Source organism: Strongylocentrotus purpuratus, unplaced genomic scaffold, assembly GCF_000002235.5.
Source record: "Strongylocentrotus purpuratus isolate Spur 01 unplaced genomic scaffold, Spur_5.0 spur5_scaffold_18, whole genome shotgun sequence".
NCBI lineage: Eukaryota > Metazoa > Echinodermata > Echinoidea > Camarodonta > Strongylocentrotidae > Strongylocentrotus > Strongylocentrotus purpuratus.
The window spans coordinates 9,666,351-9,677,795 of NW_022145603.1; the positions used below are offsets into that span (position 1 = coordinate 9,666,351).

The 11,445-nt window shown below is 36.6% G+C and overlaps 1 protein-coding gene across 1 annotated transcript; it reads left to right on the forward strand.

Moving 5' to 3' along the window:
* The first annotated feature begins 246 nt into the window (after positions 1 to 246).
* On the forward strand, positions 247 to 7,476 carry LOC105438007 (homeobox protein SIX2-like). The gene is made up of 5 exons (XM_030988994.1): positions 247 to 514; positions 1,416 to 1,690; positions 3,864 to 3,985; positions 5,571 to 5,697; positions 6,359 to 7,476. Exons 1-5 carry the CDS (start codon positions 493 to 495, stop codon positions 6,836 to 6,838), a joined length of 1,026 nt encoding a protein of 341 aa, XP_030844854.1. The 5' UTR covers positions 247 to 492; the 3' UTR covers positions 6,839 to 7,476.
* The last annotated feature ends 3,969 nt before the right edge of the window (positions 7,477 to 11,445 follow it).

Genomic DNA, 11,445 nt, shown 5'->3' on the forward strand with positions numbered 1-11,445 from the left:
TTGAATCACTAGTCCGCGCAGGCGACACTGAAACACGAAGCAATCGATAATAAAAGGTCATCCGCGCGCACTGGAATTATAATTCGACTACGCGAATTCCACGCGGGTAGATTTCCAACCAGAACAATGCGACCACCACCTGTTTGATGTAGGTGTGGTATTTGACCCCCAATCGTAGCCTCGTGCGCGCGTACCGGGTGGGTGGTGCGGTGTATTGTGTAACTTTCTTTTTATGTTTTTCACAGTCTAACGTGCGCGCGGTGTTGCGACACATCGTGAACTTGATGAATAAACGAGGGCATTGACATGCATGGAGATATTTTGACGTTGATATCAAGTTTAGACTCAAGATTCGCTCTGAAAATTGAAAGGAATCTGCAAATGACAGTTACATATTTGAAGTTGAGGATAGAATCAGAAACAAGAGTACGTCCCCTGAACCTCAACGAACTATTCTGATTAGAAACAGACGATAACCAGATAATCTACAAAATGGAATTAACAACCATGGAAGGTAAGTATGTTACACAAGAAATTGTTGATATCATCTTCAACCACGATATTATCAATATCAATCTTACCTAAACACGGATAAAGGTGATATGATAATTGGACGAGACGAGACTAGATAACTACCACTGACGGGCTGACGGGCCACTGAGCTTCTTATTTTTTGCAAGATTAAGCGTACTTGCAAAGTCTACATTGAAAGTGAAGACACACATTCATTATCTAGTCCAATTCTGGTCTAAACTAAGTAAGATAAAGAAGGCAACCAAAACACATTTTATTACTAGACAGAAATAACCGTCTGGTATGTGGAATTCTTTGATAAAACTGACATTTATCAATTTTGTAGTCACGGTGGAACAACCAACAATATCAGGTCTAGGTCTTGGTTAGACAGGACAAGCCGTCTGCTTGGAGGAGTTTTAATAAACATCTTTTGAATTTTCTTTTTTTACTCAGTCATCTTCATTACTAATACTATCCCTGATTATTATGCTATTTATTATCATTATCAGCTTTGCTTCGAATGTCAAAACATTACGTTCAATTTTGCAATATCATAACCTTAACTCGAGTTGAAGTTTTATAAAGATGGAACATTTTGATTTCAACCCTGTTTACCCCCATTGTGTTCCAATTTGTTTTGTGAAAAATAAGTTGTTACTATGTATATTTTATGTTTCAAGGTCTAGTATGTTATGTAATATGTCTTTCATTATTATTATATATACTGTCCAGTGTTATCTAAAATATGTAACCTGGAATATTTTGTGTTTTGTTTTCTTCACAATAAAGGTGATATTGACAAGAAAATAGTAGTAGGCCCTAGTAGTAGTAATAGTAGCAGTTGTAATAGAGTAGTGATATCATCATTAAATACTTTTTTTCCTTCATTTTCGGAATAGAAACGACGATCGACGTCCGAAAATACATCGACGCCCTACTCTACCACATTTCCCTAGACAACAAACGCCCTCCCGATCACACGGTCATCAGCCTGGCCTCTACGATATGTCAGGAGCTACTGAAGGCGAAGCGATGGGCCGAGATCGACACGCTGTTCGAAGAGGTCTTCGCGGGGTTCATCGAGCACTACCGCGACAACGAGTCGATCCTGCGCGCGGAGATCATGAACGCGAAGGCGAAGGGAAACTTCCAGCATGCGTGTCGATTAATTGAGGTAGCCTTTATGTTTATTGTATTGATAGAGTAAACCATACAACAACAAAAACAAAAAACAGCATGCATCTGCAATGCATTTCATTTTTTTAAATTTGATGTTTACAAATATACCGTTGCCCATAAAGTTGGAATAATATTTTACTTACCTATTTTTCAAGAGATGATTTTGACAATATGATTTATTCTCGATATATAAAGTTTATAATCTCTCACATATTTTTCGTATCTCTTTGACTCTTTAGATTGATCAATACATTCCGAGAAGATATAGAGTTTATCATGAAAATACGCAAGACACATTTATTCCCACTGCACTAAAATAAATACACCATGATAAAGTAATCTAGATCCAAATGTGATGAATGATTAACATTATACTATATAAAACAAACATAATGATAGTCAATGGGTGAAAAGATGAATAAATGAATGAAAGGATGAATCGAGTGAATGAATAAAATTAATGAACTTTGAATGAACGAGTGATTAAATGCGTAAATAAATGAATCAAAATGAATGAATGACAGAAGGATGGAAGGAACGGAATAATGAATGATGAACAGTGGCGTAGACAGGTTCGTACACCTGGGGGGGATGACTCAGGGGCGGATCTAGCTTTTTGCTAAGGGGGGGATTGACCAATAATGACGATGCGGAGCATCGTCCACGAGCCGCGAAGCGGCGAGCCGATTTTTTTGGGGGTGTTTATTTTAACCCCGTAAGTGATGTTTTCCTGGCATCTATTAACACAATGGAGACCATAAAAAGCAGTGCATGATAACGTCTTTTTAAATCAAGTAACAGTTAATAACACAGTTATATCCAGAGTTATCATGTGTTTGGTTAAGTTACCAGATGAGTTGAATATCTTCTCACAATATTTGCACTTGAAAGGGTTTCTCTCCAGCGTGCGTTCTTTTTTCTTTCTTTTTTCCTTTTTTTTTTCCTTTTTTTTTCCTTTTTTGTTTTGTTTGTTTTTTGGGCCGCCCAAGGGGGGGGGGGGTTTAAACCCCCTAACCCCCCCCCCCCCGTAGATCCGCGCCTGTTTAATCTTGTGGTTATCTTGTGGTTTCCAAACCACAAGATAACCACAAAATACTTGTAAGATTTTCTTTTTTTTTACCGTCTGAATTGGCTTTCACCGTGTGAATGCGGCTAATAACAATAAACACAATTACAATAATGATGAGGATTATTATTATCATCATCATCATAAGTATTATTATTATTAATATTATAATTGTTATCATTATTATTATTACTATTATTATCATCATTATGACTTATTAAGTAAGCAAATATCATTCCCCAAAACCTGGGGGGGATGATTGTACATGCCATCCCCCTCATCCCCCCCGTTGTCTACGCCCCTGATGATGAATGAATAACGATTGAAGGAATTCTTATTTTCTTATAAGAGATTAGATTGATATGGCACGGATCCGATCTTTCAAAACCGTGTGATGATTGAAGAGCGAAGTCCAACCTGAACTGAATTACTTTTAGCGCCGGGGGAGGGGGGGGGGGGGGGGGGTGAGGAGTTGTTCGCCAGTTGTGTTTGGTATACGTCTATGGATTATCATCGATTAATATAATTTGTATTATTTCATTATAGATTGGATTGTCGGATTATTGTATAATACTGCAACTTGAATGGACTTTCTCCGGGGAAGGGGGGGGGGGGGGGGGTTAATTGTCAACATGGCTAAAAGTACTTTCATGTATTGGATAAGCAATGGGTTATCACTGTCGCCCATAAACCTGCAATAGGTATTCTTACCACTTTTCATGAAATGATTGTGATAATATGACTTATTCTCGATAGATAAAGTTTATAATGATTTTTCAGAACTGTATTGATTAATCACTGCGACTTTTTAGATCGATCAATAAAGTTCTGAGAAGATATACGCTTTATCCATCAAGAATAAAAACTCATTGTCACAATCACTTCACGAAAATAGGTAATGAAATATTATTCCAACTTAATGGGGAACATTGTATAATTACTAGGGACTTTTAGATTTGCACAACGGAGAACGTGGACTGCCCTTTTAAGGCAATGTGACGTCCTTTTAAGGCACTGGCAGTGACGTCACATTGCCTTAAAAGGGCAGTCCACGTTCTCCGTCGTGCAAATCTAAAAGTCCCTCTTGTTTTTGTCATGACAGATTGGATCGTTTCGAGATGGATCCGATCTCATAAAACTGTGGGATGAATGTCGGTACGAAATACAGAAGAAGTGCCTCAAGCGACATTTGACCGCTGTTGCGAAGTATCGCATCAGAGAGAGGTATGTCATCAATACACTTTTCCTTCATTTATGGTAAAATAATAAACTATTTTAATTGAAAAACATAGGAAAAGTGTCTTAAATGTGGAAACAAAATGCATAATGTTGAAATATAAAATATGTAAGTTGTTATACATCGCTTGTTTATGATTTATTTTGCTATGAACTCAAGGTCACCACAGTGTACATAAAAATAAAAAATCCCCAGGGAGTGAAGATGGTGCATAAACTATAATTATATAAAGTATAAGTGTGCACACTTTAATAGAAAACGCATTCGTGATATCTATCGCGTCTCATTTGTATTACTTGCACGACTAACGCACTTTACAAATGCCACTACGCACCCAGGACACAAACTGATCCCAATACAATAGACGTGATACCACCCGGCGAGTAAAAATAATGTATCAATAATTGTATCATCATTATCATCAACATCATACCATTATCAATTAGGCTGTATATTGGTTCTGTTCATATCATTATTATTGCTAATATTGTGATTATGATTAATATCATCAGAAATAATTGTTATTACTATCATCATTACCATCATTACTCTTATTAAAGGGAAAGTCCACCCCCAAAATAAGTTTGTTTCGATAGAGGCAGAATAATAAGAAAATCAGGTGAGTGAAAGTTTGAGCAAATTCTGAATGAAAATAAGAAAGTTATGAATTATTGAAGTTGTGATCAATCAAATACAAATTGGCAACTCTGTGACTTATTATACAAGCTCTCCTTCATTTGCTTTGTGCATAATATTCCATAAAATCATGTTTTCTTCGTTATTGATGACGGAATATATATTTGTTCCTTGCAGGGGGAGTATAGAAACATATTTGCAATTATTATATTAAGGGTGCATGTATGGTTGAAATTTTTCTTGAGGGAAAATGAAAATTTTAGATTTTTTTAGTACTGAGCAAATGGAAGTTGAGCTCGCATGATACGTCATAGAGTTGCCAATTTGTGTTTGATTGATCACAACTTCAAAAATCCTAACTTCCTTATTTTTAATCGGAATTTGCTCAAACTTTCACTGACTTGTTTCTCTCATTTTTCTACTCCTATTAAAACTAACTTAATTTTACGGTGGACTTCCCCTTTAAAGATAAGCTTGAGTTCTGGTAATGATGAAAAATAAATTCTCACAGAACCCAACAAAACTTACACTGAATGTCAAGATTACAAATAAATTACATACATGTGCCAAACGATTTTGGTAGAACATAATTAGGGACTGAGTAATAAGCTTAGAAAGAAAAGGAAATCAAGGTAAGTAGGTCCGACACTATGTGCTTTACACAGATCACCATGTGCAAATGAGAGTTGTGGTTTTTATTGAAGATGATTTTTAGCAAGGTTTTGTGAGGTTGTTTTGATTTTACTGGTTCAAACAATCAATCTACTGCAGGATAAACAACCCATAATGAATTATAGCTACGTTCTCTGGACATAACATACCCATACCAGTGCTCAAGATTAGCTTTAATATTATTATCATCATCTTTATTATTGTGTTATTATACTCGTTGTTGCTGCTATTGTTTCATCATCATTCTTACTCTCTTCTCTGAAGGTTTCCTCCACCTAAGAGCATATGCCCATCAGGGGTACGCTCCAAGCACAGCCTCTCAACATCAACAAGGGCAACACTCATGAACTTCTTTAGAACTGTTACAACGTTTCCATCAACTCAACAAAAGGTACGATGCATATCTCGTCTTAATCTCTTATCACTTTTGAGATTATAGTATATACATTTTAGATTTTCAAAAATTAAAGAAGTTGAATTGGTAAAACTATAAACTTCTTGAATCGTACAATATAGAGTTTACCGAAGTGTGATGTCAGATTGGCCAAGTTGTCAAGGTTGCTGGTTCCAATTCAATTTGGTGCTAACCCTTAATTTGCCCTGCTCCAGCCCCGTTGCTTGAATGATTTCACGGTGAAACTCATGCGCAGGCTCTGTTGTTTAGAATCAGTAATCTGGACGAGTGTGAGCACTTCGGTACTCTATAATGTTACAAGCACTGATATACTACTTTGCAAAGTTCAATATAATGACCATTAGTATCATTACCATTTTTATAGCTGTCGTCATCATCATTATCATCATCATCATCAAAGTACTATTGACAATGCTATAGAATAATGCCCGGAATAATGGTTTATCTTTTACTTTAACTTCTTATAATATTCTTTGTTTCTAAAGGTGTTTGTACAGCTATGCACTTTCTTTTTTTCCTAATGAAAGGATGCCTCTAATATGAACAATCTGATCATGCACCGACTCTCGTGCGTTGACATTCTAAATTCTAATTGTTATTTTTCTCCGTCTCAAATACCTTTATCATCATTTCCAAGCTGGAACTCGCATATAAAACTGATTTGACGCGAACGCAAGTCCACAACTGGTTTGCAAACAGACGTCGGAATTCAAAGCGGCGTCCTCTCGATGTACCTGACCCGCCGCCTAGCAACACGCCTCGAAATGGTTACCATGGCAGCGGATGGCATCACCCAGAAACCAGATCAACCAACCCGCTGACGATGCTCCACAACGCTGCCGAGTTCGTCGCGTCATTGGACGGCACTTTGCCTGCGAGTCACCTTGGCCACGCCCCAAATGGCACCCTTCACCCCGCCCCCGTTGTTGACGTCGGCCACTTGCAGTGGGGAAGTTCCGCCCCTTGCAGTGGTGTCGGGGCGCACCCGGCATCAAACGGGAGGGATTTCCCCCATTACGTCACAAGTTATTATCGGGGTGAATACCGCGAGAGTACCTACCGGGAAGGGGGATATGAGTATTATAGACCCAGTGAATGGGTGCCCACCTACTATTAAAGAATGCCACTAGGAAAGCATGTGAGTTTCTTTACCCCTAACATTCCAGAGAGCAATAATTAAAGTGCATAAATCGCTCGTTTAGACATAATTTATGCATTTTAATGCAATTACCCCATGAAAGTTTCCTGTTCAGCTGTCTGACAGTTTTAAGTTTTCTCGTTCCAATACATGGTTTAGTCAATCGGGAATCTTCACATAGTTAATAATTCTATAAGTATAATCTGAAAATTAAGAAATTACTAAATCATTACATAATTCATAATTTCTACGTCATATATTCCAATTAAGAACTCATGATTTGTTACATTTTACTGCTTATCATAAGCCATGAATGCTGGCTAGTTCTTATTGTTCCTTACTACGAATGAAAAGAAGAAAATCAATACATATTTTGTTTAAGCATTGAAAGAAATTGATTACTGAATTTGTGGTTCCATAATGTATTTTTTCTCCAATTTGTGTTCTCTTGTCATATTACATTTTGGCCGATTTGGCGCAAGAAATGTTTGCAGTAGTAGAATTATAGAACTGAGCCGTCCCATATTTCACTAAAGTCAGTTTTCATAGTTTTTGTTTCAATTGATTTATATTTTTCCTGCAAAACTATGTGTGCGTTGCTTTTCTTGAAATCTATGTTCGTTGTTTTCATTTCTGCAAATCTGATTTCATTGTTTTTCTTCAAATCTATGTTCATTGCGTTTCTGCAAATCTTATTTCATTGTTTTTCTTTAAATCTGTGTAGTTGTTTTTCAGCAAATCGAATTTCATTGTTTCTCTTGAAATCTATCTTCGTTGCTTTTCTGCAATTCGAAATTCATTGTTTTCATTTCCGCAAATCGTATTTCATTGTTTTTCTTAAAATCTACGTCATTGCGTTTCTCCGAATCTATGTTCGTTGCTTTTCTGCAAATCGATTTTCTCTGTTTTGCATTTCTTTCAATCTTATTTCATTGTTTTTCTTCAAACCTATGTCCGTTGTGTTTCTGCGAATCTATACGTTCGTTAATTTTACGAAAAGCTATATTCTTTGTTTTTTCTGCTAATATAATGTTCGTTGCTTTATGTAAATCTTATATTCACTGCTTTTCTGCACACCATCATTTTCGCTGCTTCTCTAAAAATCAATTTTTCGCTGCTTTCTTGGACATAATTAATAAATATTATAATGCAGCATATCAAAAACACAAAATTGTACACAAAATTGTAGGCAAAATACATGTAGTGAATAATGTCCCCCAATATCACCCAATATCCCCCAAATACTATTACCTTATCGACCCCCCGGTATATACAATGGATTTTTTCATTTTCCTATTTTCCGTGGCAGAAGCTGTATAACCGGCAATTTGATTTTACCAACAAAAATCTAGCCATTTATTTCAGGCATTTTACCGTTCATTTAATTTTATGTTAATTTGTAGTATTATTAAGACTATTTTATGAAAATTATGATTTTTCTTATCCCAATCGTCCATTACACGCCCGAGTGCAATACATTTTATTCAGCATATATCCAATATTTATGTTTTTATATATTTTCACTAAGCTTTGTGTTCACTTATTATGCGTTTATATTCTGACATCTTGGCTTCAATATTTATATCATTTCTTTTGCCGAAAATGATTTCTAATACAAATACAAATAAAGGATCGCTAAGTTATTTGTGTCTGCGTGTTACTATTATGTGTAGCTTATAAGCCATGTGATCTACATTCTTCAACATGCATTTAATGTGTGGAATTCTAACATGTTCTTTCATTATTTTGTGCAGACAAGTTCTGTACGTTTTACCCATTATTCATTCATTTTGTTTATGTAATCATATATCAGGGCTTATATCTATCAGCATTTTATCAAAATATCCGTAGTAAATTATGATTACATATAGTATACAGTCAACCAATAACTGAAAGAAAGTTTATTGACCTCATCCATATCCATATTGCCACGCCATTTTACAGCCGTCATCACTTTGTAAACCTTCAGTGCTTAGTTTTGTTGAAGTTGTCTTTAGGGTGAACATTTTGTTTACTAGGCAAATTTTAGAAGTTTTTTTGGCCAAATATGCAGTATACTTATTGTATATGGCTTATGCAAAGGTTCTAGATATAAACGTTATGTAGGCCTACATTCCACGGGTTATATGTGATGTAAACTGCTTTTGAATGCAGTTGGTTTTTCTTCAGAAAAGTCTGTAAATGGAAAAGAAACGACACAGCAAAGCTTGTTTTAATCATTCATACCATAAGCAATCTGATTACCTATTGCTTAAAATTTCATGCAACGTTATCCCTATTTCCTTATAAGCATTAAAGAAATCTTAGTTTTTTAACCCGTTATCTGGTTATTGGGGGGGGGGGGGGGACTGTTGATAGTTTAGGACTTTCATTCGCGTCAAATCAGTTTTATATGCGAGTTCCAGCTTGGAAGTGATGATAATGGTTTATACTTGGCTGTATCGCCTGGTTCTACCCACGGGATGGCTTCCCGTCCCACCACCCCATTAAATATTGTCTTCCTCATTGACCCGAAATGACTTCTTAATCGGGGTGATGAGAAATACATGTACTTCGCACTTATAGTGCGATATGGTATGTAATCCCGTCGGATTTTTTTGCCAAAATTGATTTTTGTTGTTGTTGCTGTTTTGGCTTCAAAAGGGTCCCAATTGGCCAAAAATAATGGGGTTCAAATTTTCAGACCCCTCCTTCATTTCTTGGGGGTCCATATTGGGCGCCAAAATGGCACGCGCAATAAGGAAATTTGGTGTCTTCGTGAAAATTTGTACCCCATCAATTTCTGATAGCTTGGACCCCAATTAATCCAAAAATACACACAAAAAACAACAACTTTGGCACAAAAATCCTACGAGAGCAGTTTCAGTGACATACCGTACCACACTATTACTGACATTAGGGACTTTTAGATTTGCACGTGGACATAGTCGTCTGGAACGTGTGACGTCATTTTAAAGTCATTTTAAAGCACTGCGCCAGTACCTTAAAATGACGTCACACGTAGCAGTCCACTATGTCGACGTGCAAATCTAAAAGCCCCTGTTAAGACTGAGTCCACTTGTAGTGAGGAACTCTACGGTTAGTTCGAGATTAGGGGTCATGTCTAGGTGGCTAGTTGAGACATTATATTATATTGTTTATATACAAAAAGGAAACGTTTTCTCTAAGGGTTTTTCCTACGAAAGAGACGATGAAGATATTTGATTTGATATTATGGTTGTATTTGTACTGAACACGTGTGGATCATTCGTAATATTTGTTGACTTTTAATATCGTAGATAATCCATAATGACAAGCATACGTACAAAATACTGATTCAAGTAATTGTTGAAATCGAAGCATGTAGCGGCTGAAATCTATGTCTTGTAGAACACCTAATCCAGTTTCGACAACATGGCAACATATTACACGTAATGAATCCTATTGATCTCTTTTAGGCAGTTTCGTGCATAATTCTTGCCACGAAAGTGTGCAATAAAATACTTCCGTTTGATGATCGTTTAACTTTTTTGAATCCATATACATATGAATGTTAGTTCATTGGTTGCTGTAAACGGAAGAGGAATAATCTCCAAATCGTTCATGATGCAAAATAATTTCGACTCTGAGTCTGTTGTATATAATATTTAATTCTGATTACGGTAGTATTCTAATGACTAATCATGGTAATTCCAATTACAACTGATCAAGATAATTTGTTATCCCCGATTTATTATGTACATACTTTTCCATGTTATCGTTTATAAGCGTTCACGCGTTGTTTTCTTGTTTGGGCATTAAATTTTTATCAGAACAAAAAAGAAACGATTTGAGTTTTGTACCATTATGTGACTCGCCTCGATGTAAAAGTTTGATGAAATTTAACAGTAACAGACTTGAAGTTTGTGTGACGTATGTTTTCTTGAAAAAATATTTAGCGGCGAATCAGCCAGCTGGCGAACGGCGAATAAGCGGGGGGGGGGGGGGGGGGGGGGTCCAGTTCTTGAGGTAACATTTTAGCTCCGACTCAGCCGGCCGGTGAATATGGGGGGAGGGGATGCTGGAGAGGATCGAGGACCACTAATTTCTGCGGGGGGGGGGGCAACATTTTTAAAATATTCCTTTTTTTTGGGGGGGGGGGGAGGGGTCATGGGGGCCGCTTCGTTTTTTGTTTAAAAAAAGGTACAATTTAAGTTACTATTCAATTATGTTACCGTTTTTTTTTGGGGGGGGGGTGGGGGCGGGCCGGTAAAATCGGCTCGTGGATCCGCGTCTGGGCATGTATAGGCCACTTCCGTAATGTAATCAATTTAATGCACAAATCTTTGTTATGTGCCTCGTTACATATTATTCTATGCACCTGTTGCGTATAATTGTATTTCAATAGTCAGAATGCGAATTGCATACATTATGTGTTGTTGAATAATACAAGCCATAATGTGTGTCCTATACCTAGCAACAATTAATGTATGCAATTCTCATTTTGACTATATTGAAATACAAAAATTCGTAAAACAGGTGAATGAAATAATTTCTCACATGGCACTCAACAAAAACTTCTACATTAAATTTGATTACATTACGAAAATGATCCATTGCCGATTTAT

Bases quoted from the DNA above. Each gene is read 5' to 3' on its own strand.
- LOC105438007 (XM_030988994.1), top strand. From the start codon at position 493: ATGGAATTAACAACCATGGAAG. The intron at 3,986-5,570 runs GTATGTCATCAA...TCTTCTCTGAAG, and splicing joins AAGTATCGCATCAGAGAGAG to GTTTCCTCCACCTAAGAGCA. The intron at 5,698-6,358 runs GTACGATGCATA...ATCATTTCCAAG, and splicing joins TTCCATCAACTCAACAAAAG to CTGGAACTCGCATATAAAAC.